The sequence below is a fragment of the Gorilla gorilla genome, chromosome 5 (assembly GCF_029281585.2).
Source record: "Gorilla gorilla gorilla isolate KB3781 chromosome 5, NHGRI_mGorGor1-v2.1_pri, whole genome shotgun sequence".
Classification (NCBI taxonomy): domain Eukaryota; kingdom Metazoa; phylum Chordata; class Mammalia; order Primates; family Hominidae; genus Gorilla; species Gorilla gorilla.
In genome coordinates this window covers 69717180-69740950 of record NC_073229.2, presented here as the reverse complement: position 1 = coordinate 69740950, position 23771 = coordinate 69717180, and the positions used below count along the sequence as shown (strand labels likewise).

Below are 23771 nucleotides of genomic sequence, written 5' to 3'. Positions count from 1 at the left end.
AGTGAAACACTGAGGTTTTTATCATAGAGATATAGGTCATAACTTCTAGAAAGAATGAGAACAGGGCAAGGACACAGATCAAATTTTGTTCAACAGATAATTTGTGAATGCTTATTGAGTGGCCTAGGATTCCTGTGTGAAATACAAGAAAAAATGAAGAATAATACTGGCAGTAACATGTAATATTACCAAAGAAAAATAATTAGAAAGTAAATGTAAAAGACTAAAACTTCTGGTTCTAAAATAAGTGATGCTGGCAGTGAGGCCGAATGTATACTGGGGTAATCTTGGTGTCAGTTATGTAAGATTAGAGTTGGAGAGTGGAGAGGAGGTGAAGGGCAGATCATTTGTGTCTGAGACATATTGCGATCACATAGATATTAACATACACACAAATCAAAGTTTGAGGAAATTCTCTATCTCACTTACTGGAATTGTATACATCCAGTGGCTCAGACCAAAAACCATGGAGGCATCCATGACTTGTTTCTTTCTTTCACCTCCTATGACCACCCCATCAGTGAACCCCGTCGGCTGGATCTTCAACATGTGTCCCATGTAGCAACACTTCATTGGTACTAACCTAGTCTTAACCACCACATTTTTGGCCTATACCATCTTAAATTGCCTCTTATTTTGTTTCCATATTTCAGATTCCTTGTTTTCATTAGTAATAAAACCCTAATTTCATTGGTGGCAACAAAGTACTCGGCTGAAATGCTCTGTTTCCTGAACACTTTTGTAGCTAGACATAGCCATGTGGCTAAGGGCTTACCATGAGATAGAAGAAGTACCCTGCAGAACATCTGAGAAATTTCCAAAAGTAGAGATGACCCAGTAGGAAGTACACCCTATTTTCCCTTCCTTCTTTCTCTTTCCTACTTGCTGGTATGTAAATGTGATAGCAACATTTTCGGCCACTATTTTGGACCATGATGCTACTTGTTAGTTAGAATGGAAAAGCGGAAGAATAGGAGAAACCCAGGACCCTGATGACTCTGGAGTTGCCGTGATAAGGCATTCAACCACCCACCTCTGAAATAACTTTTTGTGACAGGAAAATAAGGCTTCATGGGTTTAAGTAATTGATATTTGGCTTTTATGCTATATGGTAAAGTAAACCCCCAGCAGTTTATGGTCCATTTCCTTTAAAAATTTAAGTCAAACCTCTCCTCAAAACCTCCAGTGGAATCTCAACTCACTGGGAATCAAATCACTGGTCCTTACTATTATTTAACCTCTGATCCCCTTGTTGACCTTGTCTTTCTCATTCACTCTGCTCTAGTTCTTCTATGAATATACCTGCCTCAGGACCTTTGCCTGTAATGTCTATGGCCTGGAATGCTCTTCTTCCACATTCATGTGGCTGGCTCACCTATTTCATTTGCTCTTTGAGAAAATATCAACTAATCTGGGAGGACTTGCTGGCCATCATTTCTAAAATTACAGCCACCCCCCAGGACTCTTTATCCTTTGATGTTGCTTTACTTTTCTTCATAGTACTTATCATCACACGGTATATTATCAATTTACTTGCTTGTTTATAGTCTGTCTCCTCTACTAGAATAAGCTCAAAAAAGACAAAGGATTTCATCAATTTATTTACTGTTGTCTCTTCAGGGTCTAGAACAGTGCCTGATGCATGACGAAGGCTCAAAAATTGTATGTTGATTGTAGAAAGAATGGACAAGTAAATGGTCCTGGGTGAAATTTAAGAAGTGTATATTTTAAACCCTTGTTCTCTTAAATACCACTTTTCCCAGCTAATTTACTTTCACTGTCCTTAGTTGTTCTCACTGATTACACACACACACACACACGTATGTATAAGTACACACATATACACTTACATATTCACATATACATATTTACACATGCAAAATATGTACATACACACATATGTCTATATATATTTGCATATTATGATGAATTGTTAGGAATATAAAATCTCTTGGTGAGTTATATTTCTGTTTCTAAAAGGCATTTGACCAAAGTCTTCGCTGGTGAAGAACTACAACTTTCAAATATCTGGTCAATGTAACATAGCTGTAAACCTCTTTTAATGTCTTCCCTTGGTCTATAATATGTGTGAAAGTACTTGAAAGATAATAAAGAGCTCTTCAAATATAAGATTGAATAATCACAATCATCATCAACAACAACAACAGTAACTCACCCTCCAAATATTAGTTACTGTCTTTTTCATATACATTCACAGTGTCGGAAAAATAGCTGAGTGAAATTTTCTTTACTTTTTCTGATACCATCTGCAGGCTTAGATAAAGCCTGAGAAATTTCAAGCCAAAAATAATTTCTTCAAAAGATTTTAACTGACAAAATATGAAGTGTTATAGTGGAAGTACTTTCTCAGCCATTTCTATATTACAAAGAATACATTCTACATGAAGTATATATATTGAAAGGATTACTGCTAAGTAACAGTGAAACTAGATCACCTAAGAACTACATTTGGAACTACTTTATGAAGGTATTACATCCTTTATATTATTTTTCCATTCATGGAAACCAGCATCCTGATATGTAGAAAACTATGCTTGTACAACAGGAAAACCAACACTTTATGGACCCTCAAGAGTCTTGAACTCTCTGTGCCTTACTCATATGTTCATCTATAAAATAGAATTGACATTTTTTTCTTACACATATTAATTATATAGCAGAAGGCAGGGTCATAAATTTTTGGGGGGCAATTGAGAAGTGGCCCCAATGTTTTGTGTCATTATTTATGATGCTATATGTACTGACTCCCAACTTAAAAAGCAGCAGATTCTTTTGTGACTGTGATAAGAGCTTCAGCTGCATTTATTATTTTATTTTAATTAGAAAAAGATCCAGAACTTTTGTCTACTTACTATCTCTACTTCTTCCCTCCTTCCTGCCCTCCCTCCCTTTTTTTAAAAAAAATATTTTTTAGGGGTGCCGTTAAACACAAAAGAGAATTAACCCAATCAATTAATACTAATGAGCTGGGATGGAAATAGGCATATTGCCTTGATTTAGTTAATTATATTTTCATTCTTTTATGTTAAGATGCCCAATGGCCATAGGCATTGCTGAATTAAAATTTATTATTTTTATTCCAAGTAATTATGATGAGCCATAATCACAAAGAAGGAACGTTACCCTCTTGTCAGAGCATTCTGCATCCCGGGCAAGGATCTTGGGTTGTGGTCTGTAGTTGGGGAAACATTCATATTTCCTGAATGAAGCAGTGAATCTCTTTCTGATCTGGTCATCAAGCAGCTTGATGTGAAGTAGTGTAACGATAATGATTAATGAAAGGGTCAATTAGGGGAGAATGAACTCTCTCCTTGGTGTTGAGCTGTTAGGTTTAGGTACTCTTATCACACACACAACACAAAAGAAGGTAACTATGTGAAGTGATTGATATGCTAATTTGTTTGACTGTAGTAATTACTTCATTATATATAATACATATTTATCCACACACATACACACATGAAAACATCCTGTTGTTTGCCTTAAATATATACAATAAAAAAGGAAGACAGTTTGTAGTTTCTTACTACTCACAATGCCAGTGCTTGTGTCTGAGCAGAAACTTGTTTCCAGTCTCTGTTGCTGCTTAATAGTGCACTGGTTTCCTTTAATGTGATTTTCTATTTTTTGGTCTACTGGCTTATGCTAAAGCAGTTAAATGCTTGGCAGTATTTCTAGCCACAAAGAACTGAGCCTGAATCTGGGCTCCACTACTTCCCAGCTCTGTGACCTTGGGCAAGTTGCAGACCTTCTGTAAGTCTCAGGTTTTTCCTCATTAAGGTGATACCTGGTTATAAAGACAATAATAGTAACAATGAGAGCTAGCATTTATCATTGTTGCATGGCAATATCACAATGTATTGCCTGTCTCATATGGATTTTTTCAGTATTAAATGAGGGGATATTTGTAAAGCCATTAGCACACAGCCTGGTCCAGAGTAAGAACTCAATTAATGCTAGTTTTTGTTACTTTTGGACTGTCAGAGATAACAGGAGATATGGCTGAATATCAGGCTTAAGTTACAATTTTATTTACAGATAGTGGCTGCTTCTATATACAAAGCAAACTGGATTACTGAAAGAATTAGCTGGGTAATAAAGACCTTGGATTGCTTTTGCTTCTGTTATCTTCAGAATGCATATTGAAGTGTTTTTCCTTCTATTGCGAGGGAGGGATGGATGGAGAAGTGGATCCATTTGCTTGCCGGCATTCTCCTTGTTACTTTGACTTCACAGAAACATGTTTTTCTGGTGTAGCTTGGAACATGATCTCATTTTCTCTCAACTGTTTTTCAGTTCACAGTTTTGAGGACATTCAGATCTTTTTAAGTCCGTTACGTCTGGGGTTTCTGTGTCATGGAAATGCATATTCTTGGTTTATTGAAATGAAGCATCTTCTTCTGACTCACTGTCAGGTTCATTGTAGAATTCCTTCATCCTTGACAAGCATTTGAGGATTTCAGAGTGAGGTATTAAATGATGAACCTATCACAGCCTTTTTTTTTTTTTTAATCCCAGGGATTGTATACTTGGTTGCTTCTAGTTAGCACTAAGCCAGCCTCAGATTCAGTAGATGCATGCTTCAGATAATGCTTTCCAATGCAGTTATCTAGAAATGTTACAACACAGAACTTTCCTGAGATGTTGCTTGTGATCTCTTTGTACATCAGGCCTGTGTGAGTCACTTGGCATTTTACCCTGTGCCTATAGTTTCAAGACTTCATAGCTACCAGTTAGGATAAAAAGAAATCCGAAGGAAGGCAGCAATTTTGATAAAAATATGATATTCAACAATTATTTTTTTTCTCTAAATGTAGAATATCTTGGTCAACAGGAGAGGGTTTTGTGAGCTGGAAACATTGTTGCAAATTGGTAAATTCAAAATAATTTATCTGCAAGTTGGCTGTAAAAGAAGATGGACTGAATTGCCCTCTTTTGTAGTCAAAACATAGCTACCCTTCAAGCCAGAAGATAGGATGCTTATGTGCAGACAATACAACAAGGTCGATTCGTTGCAGTTTGGTCAGCAAACTGGAGCCTGACTTCAAATTTGAGTCAGTCACAGACTCTTTTATGGTTTTGGGTAAGGCTCTGGTCCTCAAATCAATGCACAAAATGGAAATAATGGTGATTCCCTTCCCTGTGTAGGGAGAAAATGTCTTGTATAAACCTCTACTGGATGTTAATGTTGTTTGTGTGTGTGCAACTCTGTGGAGGAAGAGCAGTATAGGAATGAGTAAATTTTCTTCGTATATTTGGCAGGCATGGTACCCTAAGGGGCTGGTCTGTGCCATTATCCAGAAGGGAAGCCTGATGAAGAAGTTAGCATCAGAACTAGCCCGAGTTTTTTTGAAGTTCACTCTTAACTCTTGGGTGTCTTCATGTGCTGGGCTTTTCTTGGTGACAAGTAGGTGTTACTTATTTCATGGGAGGGGAACTTTGCTGATATTCAAAGCTAAGTGTATCACAGATAGAATTTTTAATTGCTTAAAAACTTGAATTATTTTTATATTAATTCTTTACAAATAGAATATCAAGGTGTGTTTTTTCTTCCCTCTACCATTTTGGAGGCTTATAAAGGTCTAGGCTGTAGGCTGAAGAAAGGAGGAGCCAGCTCTGTTTTTGCTCACCTTTGTATTGCCAGCACCATTTTATCTCCAGGCACGAAACAGGTACTCAAATGATTGCTGAATGAATAAGCTAATAAACGAGTTTCAGACCTGAAGAGGCAGATTCATGTTTGTTGAGAATTTCTCTATAATCAGAGTCCTTCCTGGTACCCTCAAATGTTAGTGGATTAGTCCAGACAGTGACCAATTTTATTTACTATTTGTGTATCAGGAGATCAGAGACAAAGGCTTTTTAATGTGGGGGACACTTGGCTCTGAGACCCCTTATTTTTCCAATCAGACAATGACTTATATTATTTACCTCCAGAGAACAGTCCCAGACACACTTGATTAGCCTTAAATGAAAGATAAGCCATTGCTATGAGAAAGGACATGCTTTCAATAGATGGGCAGACAGACAGATAGATAGATATTAAACAATTTACAGTTTTATGTCTTGACAACTTGGATATTGTAACATGAAAAATGCTACTGAAAGGGACCAGTCCCTTCCTAGCAGAGAAGCTATAATATTTTCAGTAATGAAAGATAAATGTTTCAAGCTTCCTTACTTAAAACCTTTCATTGGCTTTCCATTAGCCTGTAAGTTCAAGTCCAAACTTAATATGGCTTATAGAGTCATGCAGGACTTGGTCTGTCTTTACGTCTCCATCTCATTTGTTCATTAATGATCCCTATATCCTATTCATCCTGGACTGGAAGTGGAGCTAGAAATCTGAAGTACTTTTGTATTTGGGATTCTTGTGTAGATAAAAATATGTTGGAGACTGAGCATTTCATTATTATAGTTTCTATACAATATTCCTGGGGTCGGGTAAAGGTAGGAAGTACTGTATTCTCATTTTTTAAATTAATAAATACTATAAGAAAAGTATTGTTTGCTTTTATTTCCAATACTATTATGCTATAGCCAAATCATTTTTATAATATTCAGAGAATAATTATATTTGGAACCTTTTGAAAAAACAAGTTGCTTAGAGAAGTGTATCAAATTGCAGGCTGGTCAAAAATGAGATTGGGTCAGTGCTAACTGAACTTTGATAAAGAGAAAGAGGAAGATTATCTGAATGAACTTAGTAGCTAGGGGGATTTTTACATGCTTGATACAGACCTTGGGAAAAAGACGATTTTTTTTTTTTTGTCTTTTCTATTTCTCCTTAGAAATAGCTTTCTTCTTGAGATTTTAAGTGACTTTTTAGAAAGCCATGGAACAGCTGAAGGCCTTGAGCACTTAAATGCTAGAAGCTTTGTTGATAAAATAAGTCATGGTTTTCTGGATGTAGAAAGGAAATCAAAGTTTAGTTAGGTAGTAATTGATAACAGTAGCTATAATAACAAAGGCATTTACTTATATCTTAGTGTTTGAGTTCCTTTAAATATTTGTGTAGTTTGCCTTCCACAGATATGTTTACACTCTGTAATTAGTACAGAGTTAATACAGTTACAAGGTTACCTTAATGAGTTTCATATTTTGTAGAAAAAGTAAAGAGCTGAGTCACAGTCTTTATATTCTCTTATAGTCATCTCTAAAGTGGGACAATTCACTAAAACCAACACATTTCCATTCACCTGGAGGAGCAATTCAACTTCACCGTGACCTTCAGAAACTGGAGACTCTATTTTACATTTTTATTTCGGTACCTAGCAGATGAGCTGGAAACTAATGGTAAATGTCGGTTGAGTGACTAAGGGAATTATTCTATAATTCCAGGCTTGTATTTTCTCAGCCTGTTTCAGATGATGCCAAACATCACCAGCCTATGGACACCTAGAACAATCACTTAATTTACTGATAGTAGTGATTCTCAAAGTGTAGCCCCCAGTCAGCAGCACTGGCATCACCTGGTAACTTATACAAACTGTAAATTTGGGAGCTCTACAGTAAACCTACTCTGGGAATGAGGCCCAGTAGTCTGTGTTTTAAGACATCCAAGTGATTCTGATGCAGGTTCAAGTTTGAGAACTACTAGCCTAAAACAATAAAAGGAGCCCTATGGAATTGTGAGGACCAGAAGCCAATTAGCCTGGCCCAACTACTCATTTCCCAAAGGCTATGAGACCTTTAGCAAAGAACAGTGGAAACTTGGCTGGCCGCATTGAATGGGCTTATCTTGAGCATAGCATTTTTAGTTGGATGCACAGGTCCCTACCCCGCCAGGAAAATCTGAGTTGATGAAAATGGTTTCTCCCAACTGCTATTGTTTGCAGCTCTGAGTCAGTGATTTTATTTCATATATATATATATATATTTTTTTTTCCTCTATATTGCCCATTTGACTGCAGTACCAGGCTAATTAAGGAATTAGTATGTGGCATCCATTCTGGGGAGGTGTCTGATTCTTGTCCTGCATCCTGTGAACATTTTTGCAAACACTTTCTAGTTCATATTTTCTTTTTTTAATCAGGCAGAGACATTACAATTAAAATACCGTTAAAGTGATTCTGGCAAGTATTGCAATAAGCATGTTTTTTAATTAAAGGAAGAACAGGGGGATGCATAAGCGGTATCAGCTAAAGGGGAAAATTTCTTCTGATATCTATTTTAATTGAAATTTTGAAAAATGGGAAAAACAGCAGCAGCAGCCTCTGCTTCTGTGTGTGTGTGGCTCCATCCCAGGTTGCTAGGTTTAGGTATTTTGTGCTTGATTAATTAGTAGCCAGCCAGAGAGTCCATTCCCTTTGCCCCCAATCCTTAAAGCCTGATTTATGCCTCACATCCCCCATGAATATGTGAGGGCTCAGGCATCTATTTCCTGAGCTGCTAGTGGATAGGATTATGGAGCGTGGACTAAGCTCTTGGGGGCTCTCGTTCGCCAGCCAAATTGATTTTCCGCCTCTCTGGCCGGGGACAAGCCCACCTCGAAGGCTTCCCAGGCTCTGCTCCAGTGGATCAGGCAGAAGTCTAATCCGGATCTTGCCAACAAAGGAAGCTGTGTGCCTCTATGTCACAATGCAGGTTTCTTTGGGCTGTGGGTGCCTTCTCTAAATGCTCCTCTTTCCTCCTCTTCCTCACCTTCTCCCGGCTCCTGCTCCCGGAGCAGCACAGTGCAGTAAGGTACAGGGATATACTCCAACTCTGCCCAGATCACTCAGCCAGCTCTCCTTACCCAGGCAGAGCAAGATCTGTCCATCTTGAATGGATGATTCCTTTTCTCCAGGGAAAGGGAATTCCACAGGCTTCCTCGACTATCCATTTGACTATTTAATAATTGAAAGGTAAGAATATATAGGCTGCTAAATTTTTTAAGAAAAAATGGTGAATTGGGGGTTAATCAATGTAGGCAAGTAAATTAGTTTACATCTAAAAATTTAGATAGTTCAAGCTTTGAGTAAATGAATTATCTAGCTTGGTGATACAGATTAATCTAATGAATTGGGGTTCTCAGATCCCTCCCTGATCTTGCCTCCATTTACCTCTCATTTTTCCTCTGTTTAAAAATATAATCACTCTCCCTGGGTTTATTTTATCACCTGACATTCACATCCTAACTCTGTACATGCTGGCTGTGCACCCTTTCTCTCTTGATCTTCCTAAAAATGACATTAAGGGTTTGACACACTCATCTACCTCTTTAACAGTTCTTAAGGCTCTTCCTTGAGCCTGTGTCTACAACCTTACGATCCTTCTAACTCACCTAATTCTTTGATCCCCTCTCAAGAATCTTGTTACTTCCTTTTCTTATTCTAGCCTTTAAATGTTGATGGTTGACAGTTGTTTCCCTACCTTTACCCACCTTACCTTTCTTCTGTTCTTACTCTACATGTCCTCCCTGGGAGACCTCATTTACTTTGATAATTTCAACTCCTCGTTATTCAACAAGTATTGAGTGATCACTTAACACGTTCCCCATGTTCCAGGCACAGGGACTATGGCTGTGAACAAAACAGGCCAAAATCTTGCTCTCATGGTGTTTACTTCCAGAAGGAAAACAGTCAATAAACAAAATAAGCAAATTATAGTTTTTGTTAAATTTGCTTAGTACCATGGAGAAAAATGCAGCAGGAGAGGTGAATAGGGAATACACATTGGAGGTGGTAGTTGGGGATACTGGCACACAGCAAGAGCAAAGGTTGTGAGGCAAGGGAGCAAAAAGGAGTATTGGAACAAGGGGGAGAGCAGAGGCAGATGGGGCCAGAGAGAACCAACGCTGTAAGGTTTGATAGGCTTTGACTCTAAATATGATGGGAGCCATTGAAGAATTTTGGCAGAGAGGTAACACGATATGGTTCACATGAAAAGAAGGAATGACAACACTGAGTGTTGTTTTGAGAATTAACCCTGAGGTAGAGGATAAGGGCAGAAACAGGGAGCTGAGTTAAGATGCTGTTACAATAATCCATGGGTGAGATGAGAGTGACTTTGACCCCAGAAGTAGATGTGGAGGTGGTAAGTGGTTGGGTTATAGGGGACGTTTTGAAGGTGGAATGCATACAATTTCCTGAAGTATTGATTATGGAGTGAGAGACAGTGAAAGTTAACTCTATGGTTTTCAGACTTAGCAATTGCAAGGATGAAGTTATCATTCATGGAATGGAAAGGACTGAGGGAAGATCTGTGGGGCAAGACAAGGAAGGGAGTTCATGGATACTCATAGTTAAGAAACTATGAGACATCCAAGTAGAGGTGTTGAGTAGGCAGTTGGGTATGTGAATCTTGAGGTGAGGGCACAAGCTTGGAGATATAAATTTGGGAGTCATTGACAATTAGTGTGCGATGGTGTTTAAAACCTAAGACAAGATGGGACAACTGGCATGGTCTACAGAGACTGATAAGAAACGTGTTTAGAGGGCTGAGGCTTGGGACCCACCAAGTGTCAGTGGTTGGGATGATCAGGAGGAATCAGGCAGAAGAGGCTGAGAAGAGGATGCCTAAGAAGTAAGAGGAAAACCAGCTGGGTTTGTACCCAACCTACTTAATTAGAAAAGTCCCGTGTGCTCACTGTCATTGAGTCAATAGGGAGCTTTCTTAGTATTTGCTAAAAATGAAGACATGAAATTAGATACCAGGTGAAGGAAAGACAAAGGTTCTAAATAGAAGAGTTTATTCTGTTCTTTTATGAGTTACTGGCACTTTTGCATTTTATGAGGTTTTCTTTAGCGATTCAATACAATGTATAGAATATAGCACACGATGAAAATTTGATAGAAGTATAGAAACATTGGATTTTTTAGAGATGAGAAAATGAAAGAAAGAAAAACAAAGAGGCTGGGCAAGTGAGGAGAGGGAGTTTTGGGAAAGAAGTGACCAAGTGTGTCAAATGCTGCTGGTCACTCGGGAAGGGTGAGGACTGAGCATTGAGCCTTAGATTCACCAATGTGGTTGCCATCTGTGGCCTTGAGAGGAGCAGTTTTGCAGATTCGTCAGGTAAAGGCCTGACCAGGGAGGGTTCAAAAGACAGTCATGAAAAAGAGTTGAAGATAGTAGGTATAGCCACTCTTTTGAAGACTAGTATTGTATGGTATAATATTTATACTTTAATTTTTTCTGTAAGGGGGAAAATAGAATTGTGTATTTGTTTTCTTAAAAAAAAAACAAATTATTTTGTGGTTATTATAGAGGATGACTAATTGTTGGGTTAGCCAAAAGCAGATTTTGATGTACTTTGCAAACATTAGCTAGCTGCTAAAAGTCTCTTTTACTTCCCTTTAAAAGAAACAAAAGAGATGTTTAATGGAAAGAGGTGATTACATATAAAAACTTGTGTTCATTTATTTATTTTAGAGGGAAGTAACAATAATGATGGTTGATTGATTTTTATAAAATTACCCAAGGTTACTTGTGGGACATAGTCAGCTTTCATGAAAGTCATAACAAGCAATTTAAGGGTCACAGCCAAAGGCTGATTTCAGCCCTGCTCTTTATTTCAGCATTTAGAAATGGGGTCAAGCTCTATAAAGTATAGAATAAAGTCCTCCCACAGCCCTCCCATACTCAAGTAACTATCCTTTAAAGCAGCCCACTGTATATTTATTTTAAACTAATAAAGTGTGAGGATGAAAATCTTGGTGCCTTGGCATAAAGATAGATTAAGTATAAACTTTATCTTCTTTCACATAAAGAAGGTTTCATTTGTTTATCTAATTATTTCAGGCAAAAATAGCTGAATTCCTCATCAAACTTTCTTCTAAATGTACCTAGATTTTCTTATATTTGCCACTAATAAAGCGGGGTGGGGATGCTTTTTAGCAGGAGTTAATGATGTTCATATTAATTAATTAGTCCTGTTTATAACACTCCTGACAACACAGATAATTCATTTTCTTTGGGATGAGTTTTTCTCCCTTCATTAGCATCATTATTAGTTCCTGTCAGTAAATGATGTTTCAAAATTTCTACCAATTTGTTTCAGTGTATTTAACATTTTGCTTCATGGTAAAAGGGACAAAGCCCGTGTTTATATATTTACCCACTAATCCTTGTAATCTGTTTCAAATCCTTTTTGGAAAAAGACAAGGTATATCTTCATTAACAAAATTAAAATAAATCATGTATAAACAAGCCATAGGCAAACTTTCTTAGGTTCACACATGTTTTTCCTTAAATGTAACTATGAGAACAACCCTAGTGAATTGAGAGCTACTGGGGAAGGTTTGTGGAAATGGATAGGATCTGAGCCTTTTGGTTGGGTAGTCCTGGGTTCTAGTTTGGTTCTGTCTATTCTGGGCTGGAATAGGTATGAATGCCTCTTAGCCACATTCTGCTCTGTGAAATAAAGAATGTGATCTTGATCTCACAGACTGGTTTTGAAGGTCATTTTAGACAATATATCTACAGATTTTGGTACATGGTAGGTGCTGAATAAATGTTAGCTTTCTTGTTTTCCCTGTAGTCTTATATGAATTCCTGACTGTGCATCTCATATCTTGCTTAAGAGAAAATTCAGTGATTACTGCAGCACAGGCAGTGTCAGGAAAACATGAGCCTTGTGCCTCCATTAGTGTCCCATGCACATCTGACTGCATTCATAAAGATGCAGACATCAACTGTTCTAGAGTTGAAAGGAACCCATAATTCCACCTTCCACTTTGCAGATGAAATCACAGACCATTAATAGGCACTGAGTAGGAGAGATTTGGGACCTGAGTAATCTGAGGCCCAGCAATTGTATGGGACTTACTGAGGCTCATTCAGAGGTCAATAGCAGAGTCAGGACAGGAACCTTGATTTTGTTCCCTGCCTTTACCACTTGCTCATCAAGGTCAGTTTAGATTTCCTGACTATTTACAATGCGGCAGTCCTGTCATACAAATGCATGTTCTACCAGTTGAATATAATTATTTAGGATGTTAATGACATGTGGCTGTGAGGGAAAAATTTTAGTTAACATAAAATTTGATCTGTAGCACAGGTCATATTTCTTCCTTCTTGCTTACACTGGGATTCGTGATTATTACTGCATTTCTATGTAATGACAATGAAAGGAAAAAAGTCAAAATTGTTAGGGAATCCTTTGGAAGTCTGGTAAGCAGTGTGGTACTGCTCTGGCATGGAGCCTGTAGACTGACCTTGCCGCTTTACCTTAGAGTATGAAATATTATATATGACAAAATATTTCAAAAGGACCAGTAACAGAGAGATGTTGGATGCAGATGGTCTAGCAGTGCTCAAGTGGTAGGGCACTTGTAGAAATTGAGCAGGTTGTAGATCTAATCACCCGGTGGGTTCTTCCTGCCAGTTGCACAGACAAAATCAATTCGTCAAGACCATGGCGTTGCAGTAAAGAAAGCATTTAACTGATGCAAGGCCATCCACACCATTTGGGGGATGGGGTTATTACCCAAATCAATCTCCCTGGAGGCTCAGAGGTTAGGGGTTTTCAAGGGTAGTTTGTTGGGCAGGGAACTAGGGTATGGGGAATGTTGATTTGTTGGGGATGATATCACAGGGGTATGGAAAACAGTCCTTGTGTACTGAGTCTGTCTTTAGGTAAGGGCCACAGCAGTGGTTGAGTCTTGGGTCATGAATCTGAGTGAAGTCAGCTGGTGGTCAGAAATACAAAAGCCAAAAAAAAAATCTCAAAAGACCAATCTTAGTTTTTTTCACTCGCATCCATGCGAAGAGACCACCAAACAGGCTTTGTGTGAGCAACAAGGCTGTTTATTTCACCTGGGTGCAGGCGGGCTGAGTCCGAAAAGAGAGTCAGGGAAGGGAGATGGGGTGGGGCTGTTTTATAAGATTTGGGTAGGTAAAGGAAAAAGGGGGGTTGTTCTCTGGCACGTAGGAGTGGGGGTCACAAGGTGCTCAGTGGGGGAGCTTTTTGAGCCAGGATGAGCCAGGAGAAGGAATTTCACAAGGTAATGTCATCAGTTAGGCAAGGACTGGCCATTTCACTTCTTTTGTGGTGGAATGTCATCAGTTAAGCCAGGAACAGGCCATTTAAATATCACTTCTTTTGTGATTCTTCAGTTACTTCAGGCCATCTGGATGTATATGTGCAGGTCACAGGGGATATGATGGCTTAGCTTGGGCTCAGAGGCCTGACATTCCTGTCTTCTTATATTGATAAGAAAAATAAAACATAATAGTGTTGAAGTGTTGGGATGGTGAAAATTTTTGGGGGTGGTATGGAGAGATAATGGGCGATGTTTCTCAGGGCTGCTTCGAGCGGGATTAGGGGCGGCATGGAAACCTACAGTGGGAGAGATTAAGCTGAAGGAAGGTTTTGTGGTAAGGGGTGATATTGTGGGGTTGTTAGAAGAAACATTTGTCATATAGAATGATTGGTGATGGCCTGGATACGATTTTGTATGAATTGAAAAAAGAATGGAATAAGACAAGGAGAAAAGCAGGTATTAAAGGATTAAGAATTGGGAGGATCCAGGACATCTAACTAGAGAGTGCTTAAGGAGGTTCAGCATAGCCCTGCCAGCAAAGATTATTTACTTTAAGAGGGAGTTAAGAGTGGTGGTTTGGGGATAGCACCAGGAGATATCAGCTGTGATGGCTTGGAGAAACAGTGTAAACCGGCAGTGTAAACAAGAGCAGGGCGTTTATGAGTAGTTGAGAACGGTGAATAGGAGTATGACTAGACAGAAGATAGTAGGGATGATGAGTTTTTTTTTTTTTTTTTTTTGGTGGAAGGGATGCAGTCCAAGTTGGTCTGGTGTCTGGAATGAGACTGGGGCCTAATAAAAAGGAGCGTCTTATACAGGAGCTCAAATGGGCTGTACCTTGCAGCATTACGAGGACAGGCCTGAATTCTGAGAAGGGCAAGTGGTAAAAGTATTGTCCAGTCCTTTTTAAGTTGGTGGCTGAGCTTGGTGAGGTGTGTTTTTAAAAGACTATTAGTTCACTGAATACTAAGAGCCTGAGAAACTGCTTGGGTGATTTGACTAATAAAGGCCAGTCCGTTATAGGACTGTATAGAGGTGGGAAGGCCAAACCGAGGAATTATGTCTGACAGAAGGGAAGAAATGACCGTGGTGGCCTTCTTAGACCCTGTGGGAAAGGCCTCTACCTATCCAGTGAAAGTGTCTACCTAGACCAAGAGGTATTTTAGTTTCCTGACTCGGGGCATGTTGAGTAAAGCCAATTTGCCAGTCCTGGGCAGGGGCAAATCCCCGAGCTTGATGTGTAGGGAGGAGAGGGGGCCTGAATAATCCCTGAGGAGTAGTAGAATAGCAGATGGAACACTGAGAAGTTATTTCCTTGAGGATGGATTTCCACGATGGAAAGTAAATGAGAGGTTCTAAGAGGCAGGCTAGTGGCTTGTACTATAGCATAGCCTGCCTTTGCTGGTGTGTGGCGATTAGGCTTGGTGGAACTGCCATCAATAAACCAAGTGTGATCAGGGTGAGGAACAGGAAAGAAGGAAATATGGGGAAATGGGGGTGAATGTCAGGTGGATCAGAGAGATAAGTCATGGGGGTCAGGTGTGGTATCAGGAATAATGTGGGAGGCCAGATTGAAGTCTGGGCCAGGAACAGTGGTAATTGTGGGAGACTCAACAAAAAGTGAGTACAGCTGAAGGAGCCAGGGAGCAGAAAGTATATGTGTCAGGTGTGAGGAAGAAAATAGATTTTGGAAGTTATGAGAACTATAGAGAGTGAGTTAAGCATAGTTTATGGTTTTAAGGGCCTCTAAAAGTATTAGGGCGGCAGCGGCTGCCGCACGCAGACTTGAGGGCTAGGCAAAACAGTAAGGTCAAGTTGTTTGGATAAAAAGGCTACAGGGCATGGTTCTTGGGTAAGAATTCTGACTGCACAGCCCTGCACTTCAGCTGTGGGTAATGAAAAGGGTTGGGATGAGTCAGGGAGAGCTAAGGTTGGGCAGTCTCTAAAGCTGTCTTCAAGGAATGGAAAGAGGAGTGGGGAAAGGATTTAGGATCTATGGGGTCAGCTAGGTTTCCTTTTGTGAGCTTATATAATGGCTTTGTTAGGATGGCAAAACTAGGTGTCTAAAGTCGAAAGTATCCAACCATGCCTAGGAAGGAAAGGAGTTGTTTTGTAGAAGGTGTTGGGGTTTGAGAGATCAGTAGGACACGATCGGCAGGGAAAGCACGTGTGTTTTTATGAGAATTACGCCGTGATAGGTAACAGATGAGGAAGAAATTTGGGCTTGACTGAAGTAATGGAGGCTGTCTGTGAAGCCTTGCGGCAGTACAGCCCAGGTAATTTGCTGAGCCTGATGGGTGTCAGGGTCAGTCCAAGTGAAAGTGAAGAGAGACTGGGATGAAGGGTGCAAAGGAATAGTAAAGAAAGCATGTTTGAGATCCAGAACAGAATAATGGGTTGTGGAGGGAGATAGTGAGGATAGGAGAGTATATGGGTTTGGCACCACCGGGTGGATAGGCAAAACAATTTGGTTGATAAGGCACAGATCCTGAACTAACCTGTAAGCCTTGTCTGGTTTTAGGGCAGGTAAAATGGGGGAATTGTAAAGAGAGTTTATAGGCTTTAAAAGGCCATGCTGTAACAGGCGAGTGATAACAGGCTTTAATCCTTTTAAAGCGTGCTGTGGGATGGGATATTGGCATTGAGTGGGGTAAGGGTGATTAGGTTTTAATGGGATGGTAAGGGGTGCATGATCAGTCGCCAAGGAGGGAGTAGAGGTGTCTTATATTTGTGGGTTAAGGTGGGGGGGATACAAGAGGAGGATGCGAAGGAGGCTTTGAACTGGGGAAAAGGGCAGCAGTGAGGTGTGGCTGTAGTCTAGGAACAGTGAGGGAAGCAGATAATTTAATTAAAATGTCTCAGCCTAATAAGGGAACTGGGCAGGTGGGGATAACTAAAAAGGAGTGCATAAAAGAATGTTGTCTAAGTTGGTACCACAGTTGGGGAGTTTAAAGAGGTTTAGAAGCCTGGCCGTCAATACCCACAACAGTTATGGAGGCAAGGGAAACAGGCCCTTGAAAAGAAGGTAATGTGGAGTGGGTAGCCTCTGTATTGACTAAGAAGGGGACGGACTTACCTTCCACTGTGAGAGTTACCCAGAGCGTCTGCGATGGTCCTGTAGGCTTCCGAGGCAATCGGGCAGTATCAGTCTTCAGCTGCTTAGCCAAGAAGATCTGGGAAGGAGTCAGTCAGAGAGCCTTGGGCCAGAGTTCCAGGGGCTCTGGAAGTGGCTTCCAGGTGAGTTGAACAGTCCGATTTTCAGTGGAGTCCCACACAGTTGGGGCATGGCTTAGGAGGAATCCCGGGCTGTGGGCATTCCTTGGCCCAGTGGCCAGATTTCCAGCACTTGTAGTAAGCTCCTGGAGGAGGAGGTTCTGGAGGAACCCCTGACAGCTGCGGTTCAGGCATTTGGAGTTCTTGTGTGCTGGAGATATGGCTGGGGTTTGTCTCACAGTGGAGGCAAGGAATTGCAACTCAGAAATACATTGCTACTTGGCTGCCTCTGCTCTATTATAGTACACCTTGAAGGCAAGGTTAATTAAGTCCTGTTGTGGGGTTTGAGGGCCGGAATTTAATTTTTGGAGTTTTATTTAATGTCAGGAGCGGATTGGGTAATAAAATGTATATTGAGAGTAAGACGGCATTTTGACCTTTTAGGGTCTAGGGCTGTAAAGCATCTCAGGGTTGCTGCTGAACGAACCATGAACTGGGCTGGGTTTTTCATATTTGATGAAAAAGAGCCTAAATGCTAACTGATTTTGGGAGAGGTCAGATAAAGAAAAAGGAGCATTAACCTTGACTATGCCTTTAGCTCCAGCCGCCTTTTTAAGAGGAAATTGCTGGGCAGGTGGGGGAGGGCTAGTCGAGGAATGAAACTGTAAGCCGGACCCGGTGTGATGAGGGAGGTGATAAAAGGATTATAGGGTGGGGGAGCAGAGGCTGAGGAAGAATTGGGGCCTGGCTCGGCCTGGCAAGGAGCAGCCTGGGGAGGAGGGGAGAAGTCAGATGGGTCTGTAGAAAAGGAAGATTAGAAAGACTCAGCGATGCTTGGGGTTGGGACTGAGAGAACAGGAGGGAGGGAAAGAAGGAGGATTTGGGACGAGTCACATTGGGAACAGAGACTAGGGAGGAAACAATGTATAAAAGAATGTCTGGACGTCAGGCATCTCAGATGGTTTGTCTATTTTACCATAAGAATTATCTAGATCTTGTAGGATGGAAAAATCGAAAATGCTGTTTTCTGGCTATTTGGAACCACTGTCAAGTTTGTAATGGGGTCAAGTGGCGTTGTAGAAGAAAATAAGGCATTTAGGTTTAGGTCAGGTGTGAGTTGAAGAGGTTTTAAGTTCTTGAGAACACAGGATAAGGGAGAAGGAGGAATGGAGGGTGGAAGGCTGCCCATAGTGAAGGAGGCGAGCCAAAAGAAAAGAGAGAGTAGAGACATGGAGAGAAGGGGTCAGCGGGTTCTTGCCCCCTAGAAAAGCGGAGAAGGGGTAGAGACATGGAGAGAAGGGGTCTGGGCATTCTTGCCCCCCAGAAAAGCGGTACTTGCCGCTAAGGGTGAAGGAGAAGGGGTTGGGGGGTTCTTGCCCCCCAGAAAAGTGGAGAAGGGGTAGAGACATGGAGAGAAGGGGTCGGGGGGGGTCCTTGCCCCCCAGAAAAGCGGTACTTGCTGCTAAGGGTGAAGGACCAAGGCAGGCATCCCCACGTGGTCAGACACCTCTGAAATGTGTTTGAATAATCAGGCAGGCATCCCCGCATGATTAAACACCAAGGGAAGACTGTCTTCCTGAGTCCGTGACTGGCGCCAGAGTTTTGGGTCCATGGATAAAACGCATCTTCTGCATCACTAGAAAAGGAAAGGAACTGAAATTAAGAGAAGAGAGAGATTGAAGTGTGGCACCAAGATTGAAAGGAGAAAGAGGTTGAGGGATAGTGAGAGAGGTTGGAGAAGAGAGTAAAAAGAGGCTGCTTACCGGATTTAAAATTGGTGACATGTTCCTTGGTCTGAGGACCAGAGGTCATAGGTGGATCTTTCTCACGGAACAAAGAGCAGGAGGACAGGGGATTGATCTCCCAAGGGAGGTCCCCTGATCCGAGTCATGGCACCAAAATTTCACTCGCGTCCATGTGAAGAGACTACCAAACAGGTTTTGTGTGAGCAACAAGGCTGTTTATTTCACCTGGGTGCAGGTGGGCTGAGTCTGAAAAGAGAGTCAGTGAAGGGAGATAGTAGTGGGGCCATCTTATAAGATTTGGGTAGGTAAAGGAAAAAGGGGGGTTGTTCTCTGGCGGGCAGGAGTGGGGGTCACAGCGTGCTCAGTGGGGGAGCTTTTTGAGCCAGGACGAGCCAGGAGAAGGAATTTCACCAGGTAATGTCATCAGTTAGGCAAGGACCAGCCATTTTCACTTCTTTTGTGGTGGAATGTCATCAGTTAAGGCAGGAACAGGCCATTTAAATATCACTTCTTTTGTGATTCTTCAGTTACTTCAGGCCATCTGGATGTATACGTGCAGGTCACAGGGAATATGATGGCTTAGCTTGGGTTCAGAGGCCTGACAGTTTCTAAAATAGTGATGTTATCTATTGGAGTATTTGGAAGAGTTGCAAATCTTGTGACCTCTTGAACAATGGCTAGTAATCATTTAAATATGCTAAACATCTTAGCAGAATTTTGGCACCACTTATAATCCTAGCCTTGTGGCCTTTTATTAGTTTTACAAAGGTAGTTTAATTTTGGGAAGGGCTATTATCCTTGTTTAAGGTTAGACTATAAACTAAATTCCTCCCATAGTTAGCTTGGCTTACACCTAGGAATGAGTGAAGCCAGCCAGCCTGTGAGGCTAGGAGCAAGATGGAGTAAGCCATGTTAGATTTTTCTCACTGTCAGAATCTTTGCAAGGATGGTTTCACAGCAATAATGGAGGAAGCGAAGATGGTGAGTGTGATGATAGCCACAGAGACCATTGCATTAAGGGTTGAATAGGTGTCAGACTCCAGACCAGGGATCTATAAGAACTATTTCAATAAATCTCACCTTAATCTTCTGAGGGTGATATTCTTACCGTGCCCATTTTACAGATGGAGAAACTGGATACCTATGCGGGGTGTGTCATTCTAAATTGTGACTGAAAGAAAAGGTCCTTGAAGGGGTCTGGTCCAAGTATACATCCCGTGACTATTACTGATGGCATATGGCTTGAGCTTTAGAATTGAAGAAAAGAGTCTTGAGGAAAGGAGCTGAGGAAAGCTGAAGAGAAGTTAGGGAAGAAGTGGCCTCCATATTTGACTATTGAGTCAAACATTTATTGATCACTGTCTCTGCACTAAGACGGAGGTAAACAATTCAATGAAAAGAGTCAAACTCTGTAAAATATGAAGATATTAATTCTGAGCCAAATTTCAGTGACCATGGCCTGGGGCACAGTCTTAAGAGGTCATAAGTACATGTGCCCAAGATGGTCAGGCTACAGCTTGGTTTTATATGTTTTAGGGAGAGGTAAGACATCAATCAATACATATAAGATGTATATTGGTTTGGTCTGGAAAGGTTAGACAAGTAGGAGCGGGGGCTTCCAGGTCATAGATGGATTCAAAGATTTTCTGATTGGCAATTGGTTGAAAGAGTTAACTTATTAACTTATCTAAAGACCTGGAATCAACAGAAGGGAGTGTCTGGGTTAAGATAAGTGGTTGTGGAGTCCAAGGTTCTTATTATGCAGATGAAGCCTCCAGGTAGCAGGCTTCAGAGAGAATAGACTGTAAATGTTTCTTAGCAGATCTAAAAAGGTTCCAGACTCTTAGTTAGCACTCTCCTGGCTCGGGGTAAAGATCCAGAAAAGGAAGGGAATTTTCTACAGAATGTAGATTTTCCCCACGAGAGACAGCTTTGCAGGGCCGTTTAATATATTTTGGGGTAAAATACTTCAGTTTCTTTCAGGGCCGGCTATCTGTCATGTGGTGCTGTACTAGAGTCAGGTTGGAATTTGGTGTCTTATTGCTACAGAGTCTATTTTGTCAGTCTTAATGTCTCTGTTTTAATGTTAATGCTGGTTACTTATTTCTGAATTCCAAAGGGAGGAGGGTATAATGAGGCATCTCTGACACTCCCCGTCATGGCCTGAACTAGTTTTACAGTTTAACTTTGGAACGCCCTTGCCTAAGAGGAGGGGTCAATTCAGTTGGTTCGGGGGGCTTAAAAATTTTATTTTTGGTTTACATGATAATGACTAAAGTCATTTTTGCCTTTTTCCTCTCTCCCTCTCATTTCTCCAGTGCATGTTTAATTACTTCCAGCTGTGATTTCTGGAAAGCAACAAAAACTCAACTCAATAACTTGGCACTCTGGATTTATGACTACATTAGCAGATAAAGAGTCTTTGCCCTCCACTACGTCTCACCAAGACTCTTCTTATTATAGTAGAATCTGCCTTTTGAGGCATTTCTGATACTTTGCTATCTCTACATCCTTTGCCCCCCTTTGCTCATTGAGACACTATGTGGGCTTATAAATTAAGTGTAAGAACAACGTCCTTTCTGAGAAAATGGGAGTGTGTGTGTGTGTGTTTGTATATAAGGAAATAGAGGCACTTAAATCGGAATCTCCAAAAAGATATGTCCATTCATTCATTCACTCAACTATTAATTGTGTATTGAGTGCCAACTACCTACCAGCCACTTTTCTAGACACCAATAACTTAGAAGTGAACAAAACAGATAATTCCCCTCAGGAAGCATGTATTCTGGTGGGGAGAGGGCAGAAAATAAACCTGTAAATATATAATATGCCTGATATCAAGTATTACAAAGAAAAAGGCATTTAGGCAAGGGGCTAGGGTGTGCTATTTTATATAGACTGGAGAGGGAAGGCCTTGGTGAGAAGTTAACATTTGAATAGTAACAAGGGAGAGTGAGCCATGGGAATATCAGAACATTCCGATAATTCCAATAACATTTTAGATATTTCCGATATTTCTGATAATTCTTATTCATGATATTCACGGGAATATCAGAAGAACCTTCCAGAGGGAAGAGCTTATGCCCTGAGGCCTGTTTGAGAACTAACAGGCAGGCCAATATGTTTGTAGCATATGTGTGAACAGGTGAGCTTTAGAAAATGATATTAGAGAGGTATTGGAGGTTGGGTAGCAAATCATGAGGGACCTTTTGTAGCCCAATGTAAGGACTTTGACTTCTCTTCTGAGTGAGATGGGAAACTATTGTTGGATTTAGAAAAGAGGACCTCTGGTGTGTCTGATATAAAGATACAATTCTGACTACTTTGTTACAGGATGGAAGGGTCTAGTCTGGTATTTTTGTAAACCACTTGCAGGAGAAAGATGGACTAAATAGCTTATTGAAGTTAAATAAGCTATTTAACTTCATCCCATATGAAGTTAAATTCATATGGGATGCTTTAATTATTTTGACATTATTGAGAAAATTCTATGTAAAATAACATTCTAAAGCCTTTTAAAGATATTATAAAAATGAAAATATCTTTTTAATTTTTAAATTATTTAATCTCACAATGCAAAATAATTCTATTATAAACCAATATTCTTGTGTTACTGAAAATTTGGACATCAGAGCAAAATGGTATATGTATCAGTTAAGGTTATCTGGTTGCCAATAAGAGAACCCAACTTTTCTTTTAAAAATGGAATGTATTGGGAAGGTATTGGGTAACCTACTAATCAGTGGAAAGCAGTCTGAAAAATCAGGGACAGAAATACATAGGAATCAAAGCATCTGATGCAAGTGGCGGGTGGTGGGGCAGGCAGGGAGATGGGCAGGTGGGCGTCTCAGAAGCAGGTGTTCTTCCCAGGCTCCTTAGAATGCCACCACTGGAACTGAGATCTAAATATTTCCTACCTCTTTTCCCTTTTGCTCCATATTTCTCTTAAAGCCCGAGTATGTGACTCTGGCCATGGTAGGATAAGATGTCTTGCTTGACAGTTCCACTCAGCTCTAGTCAATGGGGAAGAGCAATACCTCAAGGAAATTAGGGTCTGTTAACAAAAGAAAGTATAATGGATGCTGGTCAGCTAAAATGCTACAAATGCCACAGTGTTAGCCCTAGTTACATTTCCTTTTACTATAATTCTTACAATTTTGGCACATCTTCTAGCCCTATTTCTTGTATATGTCCCAGTTTTTTTTTCTTAATTTTATCTATAGTTAAATGGTAAAATTAGTGGTCTTCTCATACATTATTTAACCATTCCTAAATTGCTGGACATTTAGATTATTGTCATGAAAATGTAATAAATAAAGCAGCAGAGAATAGTAATAGCTAACCTAAACCGGCTAAATAATAGTGCTTCCACTCCTGAATGTCTGGTCTACCCTACTGTGCTTCTACGAGAGAGCATGATAAAATAAGTCTACATTCCAGCAGAAGTATTTAAATGAAGGGGATTTCATCAGGCATTGAAACTGACAAAACGGTAAGCCTTATCCTCCCAGGGACTGACAATTTTCCCTTTGTCCATTAGGGGGCAAGCTGATTTTCATGGCCCCAGGACCCATCGAGCTCAGGGCACACGCCATCCTTGTTTCTGATGGTGGAGAGCTCCGGATTGGATCCGAAGACAAGCCCTTCCAAGGCAGAGCTCAGATCACACTCTACGGGAGTTCCTACTCAACTCCCTTCTTTCCTTATGGAGTCAAGTTCCTGGCTGTGAGGAATGGAACTCTTTCTCTGCACGGTGAGTGAGGCAATTGATCAGAGGAAATGAAGTAGAGCTGTGTCTAGCAGTGGAAACGGATAAAAGTGTTTAAAA

The 23771-nt window shown here is 40.5% G+C and overlaps 1 protein-coding gene across 1 annotated transcript in view; it reads left to right on the top strand.

The window, feature by feature from the left end:
- The window catches only part of PKHD1 (PKHD1 ciliary IPT domain containing fibrocystin/polyductin), a 460859-nt gene that overhangs the window by 129236 nt on the left and 307852 nt on the right, over positions 1–23771 (top strand). Inside the window, exon 36 of the mRNA XM_031012474.3 lies at positions 23484–23696. Coding sequence (XP_030868334.2) covers positions 23484–23696 — 213 coding nt within the window. The remainder of the gene's footprint in view (positions 1–23483; positions 23697–23771) is intronic.